Here is a 23,841-nt window from a genome sequence, read left to right as displayed (position 1 = left end):
TGCTCGGCCATGGAAACCCATTTCATTAAGCTCCCGATGAACAGTTATTGTGCTGACGTTGCTTTCAGAGGCAGTTTGGAACTTGGTAGAGAGTGTTGCAACCAAGGACAAATGATTTATACGCGCTACTTGTTCAGCACATGGTGGTCCCGTTCTGTGAGCTTGTGTGGCCTACCGCTTTGCGGGCTGAGCCGTTGTTGCTCCTAGACGTTTCCACAATAACAGCACTTGATCAGGGCAGCCCTAGCAAGGCAGAAATGTTACTCACTTGTTGGAAAGGCGGCATCCTATGACGTTATAGGATGCCACGTTGAATGTCACTGAGCTTTTCAGTAAGGCCATTCTGCCAATGTTTATCTATGGAGATTGCATGGCTGTGTGCTAGATTATATACACCTGTCAGCAACAGGTCCATTCATTTGAAGGGGTGTCCACATACGTGTGTGTGTGTACAGTGGGACAAAAAAGTATTTAGTCAGCCACAAATTGTGCAAGTTCTCCCACTTAAAAAGATGAGAGGCCTGTAATTTTCATCATAGGTAAACTTAAACTATGACAGACAAAAATGAGAAAAAAAAATCCAGAAAATCACATTGTAGGATTTTTAATGAATTTATTTGCAAATTATGGTGGAAAATAAGTATTTGGTCACCTACAAACAAGCAAGATTTCTGGCTCTGGAGGAATGGGCCAAAATGCCAGCGACAGTGTGTGAAAACCTTGTGAAGACTTACAGAAAACGTTTGACCTCTGTCATTGCCAACAAAGGGTATATAACAAAGTATTGAGAAACTTTTGTAGGCGACCAAATACTTATTTTCCACCATAATTTGCAAGTAAATTCATAAAAAATCCTACAGTGTGATTTTCTTCCCTAATTTTGTCTGTCATAGTGTACCTATGATGAAAATTACAGGCCTCATCTTTTTAAGTGGGAGAAACTTGCACAATTGGTGGCTGAGTAAATACTTTTTTGCCCCACTGTATATATATACTAGTGTAAGTATTCAACCCCCTGAGTTATTACATGTTAGATTCACCTTTGGGAGCGATTCCAAGTCTCAAAGTGCTTTCCACATCCTCAAGCTCTGTCAAATTGGTTGTTGATCATTGCTAGAAAACCATTTTCAGGTCTTGCCATAGATTTTCAAGCAAATATAAGTCAAAATTGTAACTCGGCCACTCAGGAACATTCACTGTCTTCTTGGTAAGCAACTCCAGGGTAGATTTGGCGTTTATGTTTTAGGTTATTGTCCTGCTGAAACGTGAATTCATCTTCCAATGTCTGGTGGTAAGCAGACTGAACCAGGTTTTCCTCTAGGATTTTGCCGGTGCTTAGCTCCATTCTGTTTCTTTTTATCCTGAAAAACTCCCCAGTTCTTAATTATTACTAGCATACCCATGACATGATGCAGTCACCACTATGCTTGAAAATATGGCGAGTGGTACTCAGTAATGTGTTATATTGGATTTGCCCCAAACATATCACTTTATATTCAGGACAAAAAGTTCATTTACTTTGCCACATTTTTTGCAGTATTACTCCTACAAACAGGATGCATGTTTTGGAATATTTTTATTCTGTACAGGTTTACTTCTTTTCAGTATTTATTATGGATCCCCATCTTCCTGAGTACCCTGATGAATACAGCTTGGCTGTCAAAACTTTGGTTATAAAATGTTTGCATCTGAGTTCCTAATGTGTGCAGCTCCTTTCTTTTTCTAGTATAGTGGAGTAACTACAATGTTGTTCCATCCTCAGTTTTTTTCCTATCACAGCCATTAAACTAACTGTTTTAAAGGCACCATATGCCTCATGGTGAAATCCCTGAGCGTTTTCCCCCCTCTCTGGCAACTGAGTTAGGAAGGACGCCTGTATCTTTGTAGTGACTGGGTGTATTGATACATCATCCAAAGTGTAATTAATAACTTTACCATGCTCAAAGGGATATGCAACGTCTGCTTTTTTTGGTTTGTTTTACCAATTGTTCTACCAATAGGTGCCCTTCTTTGCAAGGCATTGGAAAAGCTCCCTAGTCTTTGCTGTTGAATCTGTGTTTGAAATTCGATGCTTGACCGAGGGACCATATAGATAATTGTGTGGAGTACAGAGGTGAGTTAGTCGTTCAAAAATCATGTGAAACACTATTATTGCACGTAGTGAGTCCATGTTAACTTATTGTGACTTGTGAAGCAAATGTTTACTTCTGAACTTATTCAAGCTTGTCATAACAAAGGGGTTGAATACTTGTTGACAAATTTTTTATTCATAATAAAATGAGACACAATTCCACTTTGACATTATGGGATATTTAATCCATTTTAAATAACAAACAACGTGTCAAAAAAAGGCAATACTTTCTGAAGCCACTGTAGAAAGCCAGTTTCCAGACACACTTCACAAGCCAACCGTTGTGCTATTCCCCTCAGGCCCTCTCGGTCTACTGAAACACTGGGCCTCTGTTCCACTCGTTTACTGCTATAGTACCCTCTCTCAGACAGAGACTGTTACCACGGCGGAAAGTCTGACCCACATAGTCTTATGCATCGGGTGTCACAGAGCCATCCCATAATGCCTCTCATTTGGAAGAATGCCCCAGGAAGACAGATGTACAGAAACAAGTCTGGCGGACAATTGAGCGTCTGGCACCAGAAAAGACCAAACAAGCATACAGAGAGGATTTTAAGAACAACAAATAGCCTCTATGAACATAACGTACTGTAATGCTAATAAGGTTGAATGCGAGAATTTATGATTCTTTGCAGTATCCCAGATAATGCATTTGTTTTTAGCTAGATTTGGATTACTATCATCTATCAAGAACAGAAAAGGACACATTGGCATTATCTTGAAATGTTGAATAGCTTCTAGTCAGGATAGAGTTAACAGGAAATGACACTATTATTATTATACATTTTGAATAGCTTCTAGTCAGGATAGAGTTAACAGGAAATGACACATTTATTATTATTATAAATGTTGAATAGCTTCTAGTCAGGATAGAGTTAACAGGAAATGACTTATTATTATTATTATTATAAATATTGAATAGCTTCTAGTCAGGATAGAGTTAACAGGAAATGACTTATTATTATTATTATTATTATTATTATAAATATTGAATAGCTTCTAGTCAGGATAGAGTTAACAGGAAATGTGACATCAACGTCTCTTTCTTTTCTGTCTTCTGGTTTTCAGCTGTTTTTCTCAGGGTGTCAGAGAATGAACAAGATTTTGGACTGCATGAGAACAAAGTCCTCAATAAACAAATACAATTTGAGTTAAACTAGATTTGAAGTAACTAGGTAAACACGCATCGTTCCACAAAATATATTAGGGGTGTTGCAAATTACGTTTATTTCAAGCGGAACTGTTTGGGTAAGACTGATCAACTGAGTTTCACATACTTTGTGTCCTAAAAAAGTGAATGTGTGTAATATGCAAACCTCAGATTGTCTCTAAACGTAATAGCAGTACTTAAATCAGTAGTACTTAGTAAACTACAAGTACCAGTGTTGAAATTAGCATTTTTGTTATGCATGTTAGAATCAACTTTGATACCTCATAAAGATATACAAAATCCCTGTCTACTTAGATTCCCATGCTACCTTGGATTTCAGCAGTCTACCATGTAGTCAGTCAGCAGTGTTTTGATTGGAAAGCCCATCAGAAGCAGAGAATGTCACGCCCTGGTCTAAGTATTTTGTGTTTTTCTTCATGTATTGGGTCAGGCCAGGGTGTGGCATGGAGTTTTTGTATTGTGGTGTGTTTTGTCTTGGGGTTTTGGTGTGTATGTTAGTGGGATTGTAGCTTAGTAGGGTGTTCTAGGAAAGTCTATGGCTGTCTGAAGTGATTCTCAATCAGAGGCAGGTGTTTATCGTTGTCTCTGATTGGGAACCATATTTAGGCAGCCATATTCTTTGGTTGTATTGTGGGTGATTGTCCTGAGTGTCTTGATGTCCTTGTTAGATGTTAGTTGACACATGTATAGGCTGTTTTCGTTTCGTTTATTGTTTTGTAGTGTTCGTGTTTAGTCGTGTTTTACGTTTGTTTAATAAACATGAATCGCAATCGACACTCTGCAGTTTGGTCCGACTCTCCTTCACCATGTGAAAACCGTGACAGAGAAGGACTGGTCTGATATCTCAGGGGGGATTACCAGGGCAGAGTAATCTTGGTAACAACTAGAGTGGTTAAGCTAAGGATTTTAAAGGAACTGTCCACTGTTTCCAGATTTCTATGAAATATGACCTAGAATTATTTAAGTTACAGTATGAGTGAAATAGTTTTCCTTCCTAAAAATGGTAATTAAGTTTGTTAAAAAGCAGCTTTTCTGTGTTGGAATGGTATGAGCGTATACTGGTCATAAAAAATATTGATGCAGGTAGACTGCTAATTTGGCAGCTCATCCTCAGGGACATGTACCTCCAATTTATGCTTTGGCCACAAACGAGTATAGGACGACTCAACATTTTGGATATGGGTTAACAGAATATGAATTTTTAGGAGTGAGTGTTTCCCCAAACTTGGTCCTTGGTACAACCAAGGGGTGCACATTTTGGTTTTTGCCCTAGCACCACAGCTGATTCAAATTGTCAAAGCTTGATGATTATTTGAATCAGCTGTGTACAGTCGTGGCCAAAAGTTTTGAGAATGGCACAAATATTAAAGTTTTCTGCTTCAGTGTCTTTACAAATTTTTGTCAGGTGTTACTATGGAATACTGAAGTATAATTACAAGCATTTCATAAGTGTCAAAGGCTTTTATTGACAATTACGTGAAGTTGATGCAAAGAGTCAATATTGCAGTGTTGACCCTTCTTTTTCAGGACCTCTGTAATCCACCCTGGTGTGCTGCCAATTAACTTCTGGGCCACATCCTGACTGATGGAAGCCCATTCTTGCATAATCAATACTTGGAGTTTGTCAGAATTTGTAGGTTTTTGTTTGTCCCCTCACCTCTTGAGGATTGACCACAAGTTTTCAATGGGATTAAGGTCTAGGGAGTTTCCTGGCCATGGACTCAAAATATCGATGTTTTGTTCCCTGAGCCACTTAGTTATCACTTTTGCCTTATGACAAGGTGCTCCATGCTGGAAAAGGCATTGTTTGTCACCAAACTGTTCCTGGATGGTTGGGAGAAGTTGCTCTCGGAGGATGTGTTGGTACCATTCTTTATTCATGGCTGTGTTCTTAGGCAAAATTGTGAGTGAGCCCACTCCCTTGGCTGAGAAGCAACCCCATACATGGATGGTCTCAGGATGCTTTACTGTTGGCATGACACAGGACTGATGTTAGCGCTCACCTTGTCTTTTCCGGACAAGCTATTTTCCGGATGCCCCAAACAATGGGAAAGGGGATTCATCAGAGAAAATGACTTTACCCCAGTCCTCAGCTGTCCAATCCCTGTACATTTTGCAGAATATTAGTCTGTCCCTGATGTTTTTCTTGCAGAGAAGTGGCTTCTTTGCTGCCCTTCTTGACACCAGGCCATCCCCCAAAAGTCTTCGCCTCACTGTGCGTGGAGATGCACTCACACCTGCCTGCTGCCATTCCTGAGCAAGCTCTGTACTGGTGGTGCCCCGATCCCACAGCTGAATCAACTTTAGGAGACGGTCCTGGCGCTTGCCAAACTTTCATTCTTCACAACAATTGAACCGCTCTCCTTGAAGTTCTTGATGATCCGATAAATGGTTGATTTAGGTGCAATCTTACTGGTAGCAATATCCTTGCATGTGAAGCCCTTTTTGTGCAAAGCAATGATGACGGCACGTGTTTCTTTGCAGGTAACCATGGTTGACAGAAGAACAATGATTCCAAGCACCACCCTCCCTTTGAAGGTTCCAGTCTGTTATTTGAACAATCAGCATGACAGAGTGATATCCATCATTGTCCTCATCAACACTCACACCTGTGTTAACGAGAGAATCACTGACATGTCAGATGGTTGTTTTGTGGCAGGGCTGAAATGCAATGGAAATGTTTTTTGGGGGATTCAGTTCATTTGCATGGCAAAGAGGGACTTTGCCATTAATTACAATTCATCTGATCACTCTTTATAACATTCTAGAGTATATGCTAATTGCCATCACACAAACTGAGGCAGCAGACTTTGTGAAAATGTATATTTGTGTCATTCTCAACTTTTGGCCACGACTGTAGTGCTAGGGCAAAAAAAAACTTGGGCTCCCGAGGACCGAGTTTGGGATACCCTGCCTTAAAGTAACTGCCCAGTGGAAATCTCACTTCTAAAAGTGCTTATTCTGTTAACACCATACTTGGGTACTCTGGGTACTTCTCTGTCCTCTGTCTGTGGTATTGCAATGTTTGCTTTGCTCCTTGCTTGAGTGGTATCTGCTGCACAAGACTAGTACAATAATTGGCATCAAGGTGAATGATAATGTCTAAATGGAGTGTATTGGAATGAATTATACTATATAAAAGTATGTGGACACCCCTTCAAATTAGTGGATTTGGCTATTTCAGCCACAAGTGTATACAATTCAAGCACACATCCATGAAATCTCCATAGACAAACATTGGTAATAGAATGGCCTTACTGAAGAGCTCAGTGACTTTCAACGTGGCACCGTCATAAGATGCCACCTTTCCAACAAGTTAGTTTGTCAAATGTCTACCCTGCTAGAGCTGCCCGGTCAACTGTAAGTGCAGTTACTTTGGAAACGTCTAGGAGCAACAACTGCTCAGCCGTGAAGTGGTAGGTCACACAAGCTCAAAGAACAGGACTGCCGAAGCGCGTCCTTGGTTGCAACACTCACTACCGAGTTCCAAACTGCCTCTGGAAGCAACTTAGGCACAAGAACTGTTCGTCGGGAGCTTCTTAAAATGTGTTTCCATGGTCAAGCAGCCGCACACAAGCCTAAGATCGCAATGCCAAGCGTCGGCTAGAGTGGTATAGAGCTCGTCCCCATTGGACTCTGGAGCAGTGGAAATGCGTTCTCTGGAGTGATGAATCACGCTTCACCATCTGGCAGTCCAATGGACAAATGTGTGTTTGGAGGATGCCAGGAGAACGCTACCTGCCCCAATGCATAGTGCCAACTGAAGTTTTAGTGGAGGAGGAATAATGGTCTGGGGCTGTTTTTCATGGTTCGAGCTAGGCCCCTTAGTTCCAGTGAAGGGAAATCTTAACGCTACAGCATACAATGACAGTCTAGAAGATTCTGTGCTTCCAACTTTGTGGCAACAGTTTGGGGAAGGCTTTTTCCAGTTTTCGCATGACAATGCCCCTGTGCACAAAGCGAGGTCCATACAGAAATGGTTTGTCGAGATCAGTGTGGAATAACTGGACTGGCCTGCATAGAGGCCTGACCTCCACCCCATCGAACACCTTTGGGATGAATTGGAGCAACGACTGCGAGCCAGGCCTAATTGCCCAATGTCAGTGCCCGACCTCACTAATGCTTTTGTGGCTGAATGGAAGCAAGTCCCCGCAGCAATGTTCCAAAATCTAGTGGAAAGCCTTCCCAGAAGAGTGGAGGCTGTTATAGCAGCAAAAGGGGGGACCAACTCCAAATTAATGCCCATGATTTTGGAATGAGATGTTTGACGAGCAGGTGTCCATATCCTTTTAGTAATATATTGTACTTTAGTGAGAATTCAGCAACATGTTCCTATTTTTCCATTTGGTTTGATCGTTCCTTATAATTGTCATTTCAGGCATTTATTTTCTATGCAGTAGTTCTATGTGTTATTACTGCTTTGTCTTGACTGTTTTCTTATGTGTTTTCCAGATTGAGACAGGACCTTTTGACCGTGAACACTCCTCCCGGGACACCGCTGTGTGTGTACAGGCAGATATGGCCCTGCCTTTCAATGGGGTTGTTACAAGTACGTCAACTCCATTTCTAGATTTTGTATTTTTATAGTTTTTTATTATTTATTGTGCTTAGAATTTAAAGACAGAAATACCCATCTGAACAAGACGGTTCTATATAGGTTATCCTTTTGTCTATAGAGTCAACCACTCTATATGGTTTAACAAAACCAACAAATCACTTTTTTTTTTAGGTTATTCATCTTGATGGTTCCAATTCAGCAGTCAGGCAATTATTAACATGCTGAACTGCTTGTGAGTTAGTAGTATGTTAACATGTTGTTATTGTACTCAACTGGCTTCAACACCAAGTACTGGAATGTTGGTCCTGGCTGTGGCTGACCCCTTTGTTTACTAGATGATGATTTATTGCCTGTTACCTCACCTGTGGGTTTCAGCTCCTGATCAAGGAAGGGTAAAATAAGGACTGCATTTGGGGTAGAATCCTAAGATCCAAGTAAGGATCCAGCCCCTAAAGGGTGACTGCACTTCCTGAAATGGCATCGTTTTATATTTGGATCATTAAATGCTAGAGGCTATGACTGAATTCAAACGGAAGTTGGTTTCGAGTGTGGTTTGTTCACAGGTGGGAAGAGTTATACAAATGATTTAGGCGATACGCTTCAGCCGGCTGGTGTGTGACCGTGGCAAAGTCGATTTGAGTTTGGATAGCCGGGCCTGGTTAGGGACCTTCAATAAATTACACAATGTAAATGAGAGAATATTTTCATGTTTGTATTTATTTAGGATCCCCATTAGCTGCTGGCAAGGCAGATACTCTTCCTGGGGTACAGCAACATTAAGGCAGTTATATAAAATATTACACTTCATAACACTTTTCACAACACATTGTGTGCCCTCAGGCCACTACTCTACCACCACATATCTACAAAACAAAATGCATGTGTGTTTAGCATGTCTCTTTACAATTCCCTCTGTTTTAAATGATTCTACTGCTTGCATCAGTTCCCTGATGTGGAATAGAGTTCCATATAGCTATGCCTCCATATAGTACTGTGTGCCTCCCATAGTCTTTTTTGGACTTTGGGGTTGTGAAGAGACCTCTGGTGGCATGTCTTGTGGGGTATGAATGGGTGTCCGAACTGTGTGCTAGTAGTTTAAACATTCAGCATCTCAAAGCTTCTTACAAAAACTATTAGTGATGAAGTCAATTTCTCTACTTTGAGCCATGAGAGATTGGCATGCATATTGCCAATATTAGCTCTCCATGTACATTTAAGGACCAGCTATGTTGCCCTGTTCTGAGCCAATTAGAATTTTCCTTAGTCCATCTTTGTGGCACCTGACCACACGACTGGACAGTAGTCTATGTGCGACAAAACTAAAGCCTGTAGGACATGCCTTGTTGATAGTGTTGTTAAGAAGGCAGAGCAGCGCTTTAGTATGGACAGACTTTTCCCAATCTTAGCTACTGCTACAACATTTTTAGTTTACAATCCATGGTTACTCCAAGCAGTTTGGTCACCTCAGCTTGCTCAATTTCCACATTATTCATTACATTATTTAGTTGAGTTTTAGGAATTAGTCAATTATTTGTCCCAAATACAATGCTTTCAGTTTTAGAAATATTTAGGACTAACTTATTTCTTGCCATCAATTCTGAAACTAACAGCAGCTCTTTGTTAAGTATTGCAGTGATTTCAGTCGCTGTAGTAGCTGACGTGTACAGTGTTGAGTCATCCGCATACATACACATTGGCTTTACTCAGCCAGTGGCATGTCATTAGTAAAGGGGCCTAGACAGCTGTCCTGGGGAATACCTCATTCTACCGAATTATGACTTGCATTAAAGAAAACCCTCTGTGTTCTGTAACACAGGTAACTCTTTATCCACAATATCACAGGGGGTGTAAAGTCATAACACATTTTTCCAGCAGCAGACTATGATCAATAATGTCAAACTGAAGTCTAACAAAACAGCTCCCACAATGTTTTTATCATCAATTTCTTTCAGCAAATCAGTAATTTGTGTAAGTCCCATGTATGTTGAATGCCCTTCTCTAAAAGCATGTTGAAAGTCTGTTGTCAATTTGTTTAATATAAAATAGCAATGTATCTGGTCAAACAATGTTTTCAAAAAGTTTACTAAGGGTTGGTAACAGGCTGATTGGTCGGCTATATGAGCCAGTAAAAGTTTTTTTTACTGTGCTTTGGTAGCGGAATGACTTTTGCTTCCCTCCAGGCCTGAGGGTACACACTTTCTTGTTGGCTTAGATTGACGACATAGCAAATAGGAGTGGCAATATTATCCTCAGTAATTTTCCATCTTAGTTGTCAGATCCAGGTGGCTTGTCATTGTTGATAAACAACTTTTTCAACACGTCCATGCTCAATTTACAATGCTTTTCTTCATAATTTGGTCAGTTATACTTGGATGTGTACGGTCGCCATTTGTTGCTGGCATGTCATGCCTAAGTTTGCTAGCTTCCATTCAGCCACACGTATTAGTCAGGCCGGGCACTGATATTGGGCGATTCCAATTCATCCTAAAGCTTGTCGATGTGGTTGAGGTCAGGGCTCTGTGCAGGCCAGTCAAGTTCTTCCACACTGATCTCGACAAACCATTTCTGTATGGACCTCGCTTTATGCATGGGGGCATTGTCATTCTGAAACAGGAAAGGGCCTTCCACAAATTGTTGCCCCAGTTGAAAACACAAATTAGTCCAGAATGTCATTGTATGCTGTAGCGTTAAGATTTCCCTTCACTGGAATTAAGGGGCCTAGCCCGAACCATAAAAAACAGCACCAGATCATTATTCCCCATCCACCAAACTTTACAGTTGGCACTATGCATTCGGGCAGGTAGCGTTCTCCTGTCATCCACCATACCCAGATTTGTTTGGGTTCTCAGTCCAGAGAACACATTTCCACTGCTCCAGAGTCCAATGGCCTCGAGTTTTATACCACTCCAGCCGACTCTTGATATTGCGCATGGTGATCTTAGGCTTGTGTGCAGCTGCTCGGCCATGGGAACCTATTTCATGGAGCTCCCAACTAACAATTATTGTGTTGACGTTGCTTCCAGAGGAACTCTGTAATGGGTGTTGCAACAGAGGACAAACGATTTTATATGCGCTACTTGTTTAGCACACTGCGGCCCCGTTCTGAGATTTTGTGGCCTACCACTTAGTGTATGAGCCGTTTTTGCGCCTAGACGTTTCCACTTCACAATAACCACACTTACCGGGGCAGCTCTAGCAGTACCCCGTCGCCATGTTGAAAGTCACAGAGCTCTTCAGTATGGGCCATTTTTCTGCTCATGTTTGTCTATGGAGATTGCATGACTAATCCTCGATTTTGTAAACCTGTCAGCAACGGGTGTAGTTGAAATATCAAACTCCACTCATTTGAAGGGGTGTCCACAACACGTTTGGTTACTACATGATGCCATATGTGTTATTCCATAGTTTTGAAGTCTTCACTATTATTTTACAATGTAGAAAATAGTACAAATAAACCCTTGAATGAGTAGGCGTGTCCAAACTTTTGACTGGTACTGTACATAATCAAACATTTCACACATGTTCTCCAGATACTGACTGGTAGCACTTGGTGGTCTATAGCAGCTACCCACCAGAATGGGCTATAGGTGAGGCTGGTGAACCTGTAGCCATATTTCTTCAAAAGTATTTAACCTGAGATCCTCTCTCACCTTTACAGGAATGTGGTTATGAATTGGACTGCACCACCATTGGCATTTGTCTTTTCTGTAGATGTTATAATCATGTATTGCTACCACTGTATCATGTTGTACACCTTTTTAGTTCTCATTAAATTATTTAAATATTTGTATGTGAATTCCTACAATTTATAGTTGGTTTGAGCTTTTATGTCTTGGAAATTTGGAGCTATTGGAATGAACATTTTTCCCATGTACATTGTGTAATTTACTGATGGTCCCTGACTATCCCATAGTGATGGCCAAAGTCAACCCAAATTTTCCGCATGCATTACGATTGGGTCGCATGCATCTGCACTCCGAATTGATGATGGCTTTTCAGCTGCCAGCTGTGGGCAAGTTTGAAACAAACCCAACCTGAATTTACATTGTGATGCAGTCACGACCTTAAGTCTCACAGAACTCCAAAATTATCCTATTCACACACAGTACATTTTTACAGTAGAATAAATGTTTGGCTCATATCGATGTCACACAGTTTTTTAAAAGTCTTAAGCCATTGGAGGGGATACTAAGTTAACATATGGAATTGTTTTAAGATGTTTTCTTCATTTCTTTAACCCCTATTTTACCAGGTAAGTTGACTGAGAACACATTCTAATTTACAGCAACAGCCTGGGGAATAGTTACAGGGGAGATGAATGGGGATGATTAGGTGACTGTGATGGTCAGATTGGGAATTTAGCCCGGACACCGGGGTTAACACCCCTACTCTTACAACAAGTGCCATGGGATCTTTAGTGACCACAGAGAGTCAAGACACCTGTTTAACGTCCCATCTGAAATACAGCACCCTACACAGGGCAATATCCCCAATCACTGCCCTGGGGCTTTGGGATATTTTTTTTTCGACCAGAGGAAAGGGTGCCTAGTGGAGGCCCTTCAGCACCTCTTCCAGCAGCATCTGGTCTTCCATCCAGGGACCGACCAGGACCAACCCTGCATAGCTTCAGAAGCAAGCCAGCAGTGGGATGCAGGGTGGTATGCTGCTGGCTATTCCATGGTCATTCCATGGAGCATTTATCTATTTGATTTGGAATTTTACGACCTCTTTAAGGTATGCCCCCAAAATATTTACTACTATAGCCAATAGAAATGCACTGAATAACACATGCATACATAGGGAAAAAAGAATAAGGGTTGAAAGGTCCGTCCTATATCTAGGAGATATTAAAAAAAGCTCAGAAAATATACAGTGCATTTGGAAAGTATTCAGACCCCTTCCCCTTTTCCACGTTTCATTACGTTACAGCCTTGTTCTAAAATGGATTAAATAAAACATTCTCAATCTACACACAATACCCCATAATGACAAGGTGAAAACAGGTTAACATTTTTTGCATATTTAAAAAAATAATAATAACAAGTGTTTAGACCCTTTGCTATGAGACTCGAAATTTAACTCTGGTGCATCCTCTTTCCATTGATCATCCTTGAGATGTTTCTCCAACTTGATTGGGGTCCACCTGTGGTAAATTCAATTGACTGGACATGATTTGGAGAGGCGCACAGCTGTCTATATAAGGTCCCACAGTTGACAGTGCATGTCAGAATAAAAACCAAGCCATGAGGTCGACGGAATTGTCTGTAGAGCTCCGAGACAGGATTGTGTCAAGGCATAAATCTGGATAGGGTACCAAAAAATGTCTACAGCAGCTGGCCGCCCGACCAAACTGAGCTAATCGGGGGAGAAGGAAGGGCCTTGGTCAGGGAGGTGACCAAGAACACAATGGTCACCCTGACAGAGATCCAGAGTTCCTCTGTGGAGATGGGAGAACCTTCCAGAAGGACAACCATCTCTGCTGCACTCACGGAAGCCAGACGGAAGCCACTCCTCAGTAAAAGGCGCATGACATCCCGCTTTGAGTTTGCCAAAAGGAACCTAAAGTCTCTTAGACCATGAGAAACAAGATTCTCTTGATTCATGAAACCAAGATTGAACTATTTGGCCTGAATGCCAAGCGTCACAGATTTTTAAAAATGTATTATGTTAGATTGACGCACGGGTACATCAAGACTCTTATGGATTTTAATGAATTAGGCTAGCCAACAAACTTGTGAAGTCTTGGAAGTCATAATCTGTCAATATTTTTGTATATCAACAGGTTCACCTATAAAGAGAAAGAGAGAAAAAACATTGGCTAACGAGTCATGTCAAAGGTAAAACTGGTCAAAATGTAGGCTTTGAGGTGCATGGATTCAATGTAGCGTTCCTTCGAGTAGAATTACAATTACCCCCAATTTTTTTGACTATGTATGCAATGGGTGACCAGCCCTCCCGGAGAGCTATTGAGTATGCAGGCTTATGCTCCAACCCCATTGTTACACACCTGTTTCAACTAATCAAGGTCTTGGGGAACATCTAACTAGTCAAATCAGGTGTGCTAGGTTGGAGCGGAAGCCTGCTGAACGGTACCCGTCCAGAAGGAAAGTTGGACAACGCTGTTATAAGCTTTGAAACACATATTTAAAGTGATATTGAATAACTCTGACATCTATAATTCTGTCTTGGTTCTCTTTGTGGACTCTGTAGCCTGGGCCTGTCCCTCCTGTCATCTCCAGATTCATTATATGAGTGTTACTCTGTGAACCCCGTGACGGGCTCCCCCAGCTCCTGCCGCCGGAGCCCCCGCCTCCTCAACAACGGCTACTACGTTCTGACTGAGGACAGCTACACCTGGGATGACGAGGGCAATGTCTCTCTCACCCCCTCCAAAATCAAACTGTCCTACAAAGAGAATCTAGTCAGGTGAGTTGTTCCAAAGAGACATGCCACATTGAATCCAGAACTGAGAGAACTATTATGTCAAATATTTTTTTCTGTGCAGATACTTGGTTTGCCAGATGCAATGGAACCAATAGACTAGTCCCCGAAGTGCAAACTTTGAGCTAAATCAAGTATACCTCAGTATTTGACCTAGGTCTGGTTGAATGTCAGTCACTAATAGACACCGTTTAGCTAGCATTCATGAATAACTATGAAAGCTCAACTCTGAGGTGTATATAGTTTAAAATGTAGAACGACTATGGGTATTAAATAACAGTGAATATAATTGAAAAATGACTGTAGCAAACCACTTTGGTGAACTGTAGCAAACCACTTTGGTGAACTGTAGCAAACCACTTTGGTGTCATGGTCGGAAATGTTCTCCCCGTCGTTATGCAGCTCTTGACAGTGGGTTCAGATTTCTATTTGGGGGTGGATAACCATGCAGGTCTGTGTTCAAACACAAGCCCTGTTTATAGGGATGAGGTCATGGATTAGCCTATTTGAGAGAGCTGCACGGAAAATGTGAGGCTGGTTAGTCCTGTAAATTAGAGGTCGTAAGTCAAGTCAACCGTTTGCATTGCTAAGAGATTCTAGTCAGTGCCATTTTGCTCTTAAAATGAAAAACATCAATGCCTTGCAGGCATTTGGTTAAAATACATTTGATTGCATAATCATGCTGTCATTTTATTTGAAAGCCTATGATACACTAAATCATTTATTGGTGGAATTATGTAATAGAGATTTGTTCAGAGATGAATTTTCACATGGCATGGTTAAGCCACTGGTTTTGTGGGCTTTCGAACGTACCCCACTGTCTAATTATTACTACTTTGACAATACAGTATCACAATACCCAATGGTCCTTTTAGAACCTGCTTTTGGTCAAATATTGTAATATATGCCATTTAGCAGAAAATATTATCCAAACCAACATTGTGTGCTCTATAACTTCAAAAACAAACCACTTTGGTGTCATGGTCGGAAGGCTAGGGATAATATGAGATACCACGGGAGCTTTGGTGTCATGGTCGGAAGGAGAGGGATAATATGAGATACCACGGGAGCTTTGGTGTCATGGTCGGAAGGCGAGGGATAATATGAGATACCACGGGAGCTTTGGCAGCTCTCATATTCAATACATATAGGACAGCAGTCAATTGATAAGAACCTTGCTCAAAGGGACAATAACGATACCCTTTACAAGTCACTACGCTAACATGACAAATGACATGAAATAAGTACATGAAACATAAGGTAGATTTAGTTAGGACTTGTTTTTTGAGTCTGTCATACTAAGTATCTTGACAACATTATTGATTATTACTGTGATCACAGATGCAGTACAAAGAAACACATTAGGAATACTATGAAGAACATTAGTCTTTTACACATTTGTTGACATTGTCCTGATAAAAAGTACGACTTGTGTTTCCCTCCCCTTAGAATCTTCAGACGCAGGCGGAAGGCCCGCCGGTCTCTAGCTAGTCTGTTTAGTGACATGACTGAGACGTGTCAGTCATGGCTGGATGAGAAAGTGTTCGGAGGGGTGCGTCACCCACCTCTTGCAGAGTCCTCCTGGATGGAGCATAGCACCACCGATTTGGACACCAGCTGCAGCTTCACTTATGGTAAGGCCTGCTATGCTATGTCTGAGTGGGAGACACTTGGGATGGCCAACTGTTGTGACACTTAAGCAATGTTGCACTTATTTCATGTAATTTTGGCCATGTTTATGTAAAGGGTATTGTTGTTGTCCCATTAAGCAAGGCTCTTATCAAGTGGCTGCTGTCTTATACAGTGCCTTCGGAAAGTATTCAGTCCCCTTGACTTTTTCCACATTTTGTTACGTTACAGCCTTATTCTAAAATGGATTTGTTTTATTTATTTTTTAATCCTCAGCAATCTACATACAATAACCCATAATGACAAAGCGAACAGTTTTTTTGCAAATGTATTAAACATATAACATATACCTTATTGAGAAACAAGATTCTCTGGTCTGATGAAACCAAGATTGAATTCTTTGCCTTGAATGCCAAGCGTCACATCTGGAGGAAACTTGGCACTCTCCCTACGGTGAAGAGTGGTGGAAGAATCATGAAGTGTGGGGATTTTTTTCAGCGGCAGGGACTGGGAGAATAGTCAGGATCGAGGGAAAGATGAATGGAGCAAAGTACAGAGAGATCCTTGATGAAAACCTGCTCCAGAGAGCTCTGGGCCAAAGGTTCAACTTCCAACAGGACAATGATCCTAAACACATAGCCAGACAACGCAGGAGTGGCTTCGGGACAAGTCTCTGAAGGTCCTTAAGTGTCCCAGCCAGAGCTCCGGACTTGAACCCGATCAAACATGTCTGGAGAGACCTGAAAATAGCTGTGCAGTAACCTGACAGAGCTTGAGAGGATCTGCATAGAAGAATGGGAGAAACTCCCCAAATACAGGTGTGCCAAGCTTGTAGCGTCATACCTAAGACTCAATGCTGTAAACGCTGCCGAAGGTGCTTCAACAAAGTCTTGAGTAAAGGGTCTGAATACTTTGTAAATGTGTTTTTACTTTTCAGAATTTAGTAATTTATACAATTTATAAACCCGTTTTTGCTTTGTCATTACATGGTAGTGTGTAGATTGATGAGGACAAAACTATTTTATCAATTTTAGAATAAGGCTAATGTAACAAAATGTGGATAAAGTGAAGTGGTCTGAATACTTTCGAAGGCACTGTATGTATAAAATATGAGCGCTGTCAAAGCTCACATGGTATCTCATTATCATCCCTAGACTGCTTCGAGGGTAAACCACACCAACCTTGAATAGATGCGTGAAACTAACAACCTTCCTCAGCTGTAGTCGTGTCTCCTTTGCCATTCCAGATGACAGTGAGATCATTTCCATGCCCACGAAGTTGGCTCACGAGCCCATGGTGCAGGAGGAGATCATCACGGAGACCTGCGTCCACCAGGAGCATTTCGGCCAACCCCTGGGTGGCCTTCTGGATGTCCCACCCCCCTCAGCCTTCCTCTCCAATAGCTGCTGTCCCCCTAAACCCCAGCCAGCAGGTGAGCTGCAGTCCATTGTTATCTCATTATCTACACTCTCTTCTGTGTATTCAAATGTTTAACTGTTGTGTATATCATTATAGATATAGCTCCCCCTCTCGTCTCAAAAGTACTAGATGAAGACAGGAGAGGAGGTTCCATTGGGTTTTTTTCAGTTTTGTTAAAATATTCATGCATTTCAGATTTTCCCATGGCGAAAGCTCTCTTCATCATTCTCATGGTCTTTATCTTCTCTGCCGTATTTTCAAGGTAAGCCATCAGTATAAAGGTGAAATAACCAACATAAAATATTTGGACATTTTAGGAAAGAAAACAGTATATATCTCATTCAGTGTGAAATGATTTGATAAAAGCACTCTTAATGATGCTCTCTTGTATAGAATACCTGCTAACGTAAACTATTTCATTATTTTTCAGGTGTCTGTTGTGGGGACTGACAATGGCATTCACCACATGTATATTGATAATGATATATCTATGTAAGTATACCTCTAGTGTATTCAGTGTGGCTTTTGAAGCTAATTTCAATGGTGTTTCAAAAATGTACCATTAATTTAATACATTGCCTTTTCTCCAGTTGTCTCACAATCTGGGCCCATGGGCAAGTGGAGAAAAGCGAAGACCGAGGTGAGTCATATTCTCAAATATTAAATTACATTTATTTTGACCTCAGGCAACCACATGTTTTACATTAACGTGGTCAATAACTTTGTTCTTAATTTTTGTTCCAGGATATTACATCAAAGAATGAGTAGATGAAAGCTGTGCGTACACACACATACTCTGTTTACTCATGAAATGAATCTATGATAATGAAAAGGGTGGATGTGGACCACAAGAAAAAGAGTCATATAGATTCTTACATTTCATTAGATAAATGCGTGTAGATTGCACTTGCACATAATGTAACACGAGTTCCATTAATCTGGTCATAAAAGCAGGTTATTGGGCTCAATTGAGCAGGTATAGGGTGACACTGGTCATGCAAAAATGAGCACAGATCAGTGGAATAAATACAATAAAACGCATAATCAAAAGCAATTTCATTTGAAACTCCAAAGACGTGCGTTAGGAGAAGATGATTTTAACTGTATTTTTGTAAACTACGATGCATTGCGTATTTGGAACTTGTATTGGATAATGCTAGTTATTTTGCTCACTGATCACTGCCATTTGCTTGTCCAAGATGTTTCCCATAAGCCTGAATATAAAAATAAATCGGTAATATTCATATCATATATTATGCACACGTTTTTAATATATTCTTCAAATACCTGAATTGATATTGTTGATAGTTGATCTTGGGTTTTTTAGGGCTGTCCAGTGTTACTTATTTTCTAGCTTCCAGTATTTTGAATACAATTGCAGGGCCATTAAAGTAGCAGTGGCTTGCAGTCTGAGACCTGTTTTTTTCCTCACAAAAATGACAGCTGCAACTTTTAATCTGAATAGAAGCAAATGGAAATACAACATGCTAAGTGCCTTCTTTAGCCTGGCTTAGCTAATAGCATGCTGTGCCTGCTAAACAAAACAGGCCTACATGTCAGTAGGCAGTAGACTGCGGAATCAGATAACAGTTCAAATACAGGGAAGTGACAGAAAATGCTGGCGGAAAAGAAAAGTCAGCCCTGTGTGAGGATGCCTATCTGCTCATGGTAGTGCTGAAACGCGTATAGAAATGTTTGTATTCAAGGGATATGGGGAGGAGGTGGTCATTTTCATAATACTCATACCACTAGCTGCCTCTTGTGGTTAACCACAACCACTTATCAGTGGATCACAATAATGGAATGTGAATGTTGAGATTGAGCATAATGACGGCGGCAATGAATAAAACAATCGCCCTCCCCTCCCTTTATTTGACTCATTAAATGGTACAATGTTGAGTATGTAATGGCATTGAAGGCTGAGTAATTATGGTTGTTTATCAACCCAGAGGGAAGTATGTTTTCTGTCAGGAAAAGGAACAGGGCACCGCAAGTAGCTGAATAAAGTTCATATTGTAATAGCTTTATAAAGTTGAAATATGAGTCATGTTTGGACCTCAAACTACAGCAGGATTTTTTTGAATCTAAAAAGAGGTGATTTGTACTTTAATAATGAGTTCATTTTGTATTGTACATCTCAACTCGCCATTCTTTGTAATACATTGGATGTTGTTGGTCCTTTAGAAAAGCTGTATTTAATCGTCTCCATATATGTACTATTTGTCCAGACGAAAGTGACTTGAGAAGTATTGCTGTATGTATTCACTCCAAGTGCCAAATCTGAACGATTACTCCAAATGAGACAATTCTGACCAGAAAGTGTTAAATCACCAATACTTCATCAATAAGCCAAAATTAATATATTAAAAAAAGTTGCCGGTAGACACCATTTTATTGCTAGTTTGTTGTAAACAAAAGCTAATGTACATACTACAGTATATGAAGACAACATGGCTGTTATTTCTTTGTAATATTCATGATTTATTGGCATATACTGAATGTACTTTACAAGACCTTGAGATTTAAGTAATTTCCTATTGTGTACATTTGGTCACTTACAGTACCTTTACATAAACCAGTTTTGAAATGTTACTTTTTTTAAATAATCATAATTTCTATTGCTTTGATACTCAACTAGTTTCCACATTTGCAAAGTGTATGGTTCTTGTATGCATGTTTTATCTTTTGCACTCATTTGGATGTATCTGAAAATGTAATCAGTTGTACTGTTTTTATATTCTTTAATAGTTAATGAGCTATATTGCACTGAAATGTTAATCTTTTCTAACAGATTTGTAAAATAGTTCAACTCAATTGGCTTATACAACTTTATTAAATGTCATTTTTTATAGTTGTCCAAGTATGTGACCTTATTTTTAAGATTCAATATTTTCAGTGCATTTTCAGGATCTCTGGAAATATTCTGTTTCTAATGTGAGTCTATAACGTGACCGTGAAATGTATCATGAATGACTCGTCAGTGTTCAAACCACTGACCACTTTCTGCACCAGCTGAGGAGTAGAGACTTAGATTGATAGGGCAGTATATATTTCATTGACTGTAAGAGGCCTTCGTGTAGCAGTGAGCCTGTGCAACATCCATCCATTAAATTTGACTGGCTCTTTTAGGAACCCTATTAATCATGACTACACCATGCTCGTATTATTGTAAAAAAATAAATAAAAACTGTCTGGTTAATACACTATTACAAAATTTGCACCATGAAAGTTATTTGTTTGACAATACCACTTACACGTCTACATACTATCACTATTTTCCTCAAATGAGGCACTGTCATGTCAGAGGATGAGTGACTAACAACGATAGTTACAAAAACACACTTTTCAATGTAAGGAATCATTTTTGGAATATAAAGTCCGTCAGTCAAGCACCCGATTCCTTTGCAGGTTGACGTTTATTGGGATGACTGTTGTCCTGGAGGCACAGTTGAGTGATTTCCACTAGACGGGCCAGCTGCAAAATCAAAATTGGTTATACACAGTGCATTCGGAAAGTATTCAGACCCCTTCCTTTTTTCACATTTTGTTAAGTGACAGCCTTATTCTAAAATGGATTAAGTTGAAATTGTCCCTCAATCTACACACAATACCCCATAATGACAAAGGTGAACAGGTTTTTAGACATTTTTGCAAATAAGAATTAGCTTATTTACATAATTATTCAGACCCTTTGCTATGAGATTCAAAATTGAGCTCAGGTGCATCATGTCTCCACTGATCACCCTTGATGTTTCTACATCTTGCAAAAATGTCTAAAAACCTGTTTATGCTTTGTCATTATTGGGTAGTGTGTGTGTGGGGGGGCAATTTCATCGAATTTAGAATAAGGCTAATGTAACAATGTGGAAAAGGTCTAGGGGTCTGAAGACTTTCCAAATGCACCGTCTATTGTACAAATGGTTTTAGCTTTTTGGTCTTAATTTAAGTTTAGTGTTTGGTTTAAAAAGCTGATTTTATGACTGTGGCTGACTACCCTGCAGAGCTGCCTCCAGTACATGAATCATCCCAATAAATGCCAACCTCCGAGTCCCTTTTCTGTTCAAGCTTGGCTGAAGCACGTTCAGGTATGGTTTCACCCATTGAAAAGTTGGTAAAAGTATTTATCCATCGTGAACACTGATGTGTCTATTGAGGTGATTGGCCGATATGAAAGTCTTCCCACAGTGCATACATCTGAACTGCTTACATCCCGTGTGTACGCTCATGTGCACTTTGAGTGAGCCCGACTGTGCGAAGCGCTTGCCGCAGTGGCTGCAGCCGTAGCGTCTCTCCCCCGTGTGAACGCTCTGGTGTCGCTTGAGGTTGCTGGAGTCGGAGAAGCGCTTCCCGCACTGCGCACAGCTGAACGGCTTCTCCCCAGTATGAACCCTCAGGTGTGTCTTGAGATTCTTCAGACAAGCCAAAGTCTTACCGCAGAAACTACAAATTAACAGCTTACCTGCTGAGACGTCGCCATTGTTGCTCCCATCATTGTTATGACTGTCATGGGAGACCAAACCATTGGATCCTGTTTCCATGCCTTTTCCTACAGTCCTGTGAGGCTCTGAGGGCAACGGCGCCCTCTGTCTACCGTCCTGGTAAGCGACAGGTTTTTTGTGCTCAGTTATGGAGGGAATCACTTTGCTCATTTCATAGGGGAATCCATTCTCTGACTCCGATTGAGTGGGTACAACATCCACATGAGAGTAAGAGCACTCAGGAAGATCAGCCCCAGAACCCTGTGCGCGAAGGGTCCCAAGTTGTCTGTGGGGCTCAAACATCATACAATCAAAGCCCACACTTTTAAGTATTCCATCACCATTTTCCAGTCCTGGGTTTAGAGATCTTTTGTTCACACTCAGGTTATTTGATCCTGGCAGGAGGTTGTTGTCCGTTTCACCACTCACCCATAAACAAGAGCTGGCGTTCTCCTCTTTGCTGATTGGTTGAGCAGCCTCTGTCTCGACATTGGATTGCCTTTCTCCTCCATCAGCACTGTGATTTAAAGCTCCTATAAAATCAACAAGGCCGTGTGTGAATCACTATAAACTGGATGCTCATCATGAAGGTAATCATCAAAAATCACATCAGTTGAAGAATATGAGCAATTTCAGAGAGTTATTGGTATACATCTATACAGTATAGTCTATATGAAAGCCCAAACTGACATAAATTCAGTTGTACTTAAATAAATGTATTAAATTGTATTCCGTATGTAGTTTGACATTGTTGCAATCACTTATGACAGTATTCAAGTTATTGGGTCAATAGAAAGGTTGATTCAATCATATTTATGGGAAAGGCATAACTGAAAGCATCAAAGTGTAATGAGGTGTGTATGAAAACACTTTTCCAAAAGGTATAATGAAAAAACATAAGCTTGTCTACCATTTGACTTACCACTACTCAGTCTCCCCCATTGGTCATGATTCTCCCAGGATTCTTCCCACATCTCCTCTTTGATGGTAGGTGATTTGGGGTTTATCTCTTCCAACCCTGCAGTCTGTGTAAAATCATTTGGGATGCCAGATATAACTGGGAATAATCCACTTACTGTGCACAAACTGTGAGAAAATGGTACACCTTACACAGTCAAAGAAAACTGAAAAGATACAACAAGAGCACTAACAGCACAGTAAACAGGTAAAACAACATAGCTTTTACTGCAAGATGACCACTAAGCCTAGGTAGGCTAGGTCATGTTTGCTTTCAGACCTAGGTGGTGTTGATAACCATTGTGAAATATTAGGCTGCTTTTTTGAAATATTGTGGGAAAATGAGGCACACCGAGGCAAACGTAAAGCTTACCTTTCTCGGTGTTGTCGTTTGTCCAGTGTCACCTGAGGCCTCTTTGTGCCTAAACATGCTGGTTACCAACTTGGAATCAATTGCTCCCCGACATCGTACCTCGCCTAAAATGAGTAGAGGGGAATAAGCATGCATCCAGACACAATATACGTTATTAATGCTGTAACCAATTAATGTAAATGAATTGTTATAACCAGTAAATGTAACGTACTGTTTGATGTCCTTTTCGATTCCATGCAAAGGTGAGCTCGAGAGCGACTGTGCGGAAGGACGGAGCTTCCCATTCCCTCTCTCGGAGTACTCGCACTAGACACTTTCATCTCCATCAGCCGTAGTTTTCTCCTCAAAGTTTCATTCTCCTTCTGGCCTCGAGATATCTCCACATGCAGCACGGCATAGCCATTGTCAACAAGCTCGCAGATTTCAGCCACGGCCGCATTAGCCAAAACCTCCATGATGGAGGCTAGCTGAGTGTGAAAAGCAACGGAATTTGCCATTACTAGAGAAAATGCTTACAGGATTGTTAATAGGAAGTGTAGAAGAAATAGGCTGTAGAAAAGCATAGATGCCGACGCCTCGAAATCAAATGTAGTTTAGCATCAATAAAATGTAAACAGAGTGGCTTTGTTGACCAGGAAGTATTTTTGAATACCTCTCACACTGCGCCTGCGTGGGTATTTCACC

The 23,841-nt window shown here is 40.7% G+C and overlaps 2 protein-coding genes across 6 annotated transcripts in view; one reads left to right on the top strand and one right to left on the bottom strand.

Moving 5' to 3' along the window:
• The window catches only part of tmem71 (transmembrane protein 71), a 26,026-nt gene extending 5,823 nt beyond the window's left edge, over positions 1–20,203 (top strand). Inside the window, exons 1-11 of one of the 5 annotated variants that reach the window (XM_029642014.2) lie at positions 3,285–3,379; positions 3,597–3,699; positions 7,755–7,851; positions 13,643–13,697; positions 14,071–14,286; positions 15,751–15,935; positions 17,177–17,362; positions 17,545–17,611; positions 17,780–17,841; positions 17,940–17,989; positions 18,094–20,203. In XM_029642014.2, coding sequence (XP_029497874.2) covers positions 7,821–7,851; positions 13,643–13,697; positions 14,071–14,286; positions 15,751–15,935; positions 17,177–17,362; positions 17,545–17,611; positions 17,780–17,841; positions 17,940–17,989; positions 18,094–18,117 — 876 coding nt within the window. In that variant the 5' untranslated portion in view covers positions 3,285–3,379; positions 3,597–3,699; positions 7,755–7,820 and the 3' untranslated portion in view covers positions 18,118–20,203. Of the gene's footprint in view, positions 1–3,284; positions 3,380–3,596; positions 3,700–5,795; positions 5,841–5,863; positions 7,852–13,642; positions 13,698–14,070; positions 14,287–15,750; positions 15,936–17,176; positions 17,363–17,544; positions 17,612–17,779; positions 17,842–17,939; positions 17,990–18,093 lie in introns of those variants that run through there. The other 4 variants (XM_029642013.2, XM_029642011.2, XM_029642012.2 and 1 more) reach the window with 4 other exon arrangements.
• LOC115114064 (zinc finger protein 112-like) lies at positions 19,713–23,841 on the bottom strand. Its single transcript, XM_029642008.2, has 4 exons — positions 23,369–23,841; positions 23,158–23,261; positions 22,750–22,852; positions 19,713–22,360 (listed from the first exon to the last, which is right to left on the bottom strand). The coding sequence occupies exons 1-4, from the start codon at positions 23,652–23,654 to the stop codon at positions 21,471–21,473; spliced, it is 1,383 nt and encodes a 460-aa protein (XP_029497868.1). The 5' UTR covers positions 23,655–23,841; the 3' UTR covers positions 19,713–21,470.

Source organism: Oncorhynchus nerka, linkage group LG9b (genome assembly GCF_034236695.1).
Source record: "Oncorhynchus nerka isolate Pitt River linkage group LG9b, Oner_Uvic_2.0, whole genome shotgun sequence".
NCBI lineage: Eukaryota > Metazoa > Chordata > Actinopteri > Salmoniformes > Salmonidae > Oncorhynchus > Oncorhynchus nerka.
Note: the sequence above shows the minus strand (reverse complement) of the source record. Positions and strands in the feature narration are given on the sequence as shown.

Excerpts from the sequence above, each read along its gene's own strand:
- LOC115114064 (XM_029642008.2), bottom strand. The coding sequence starts at position 23,654 with ATGGCAAATTCCGTTGCTTTTCACACTCAGCTAGCCTCCATCATGGAG. Across the intron at positions 23,262-23,368 it reads ATCGAAAAGGACATCAAACA|GCGAGGTACGATGTCGGGGA; the intron begins GTACGTTACATT and ends TACTCATTTTAG. Across the intron at positions 22,853-23,157 it reads AAACGACAACACCGAGAAAG|ACTGCAGGGTTGGAAGAGAT; the intron begins GTAAGCTTTACG and ends GATTTTACACAG.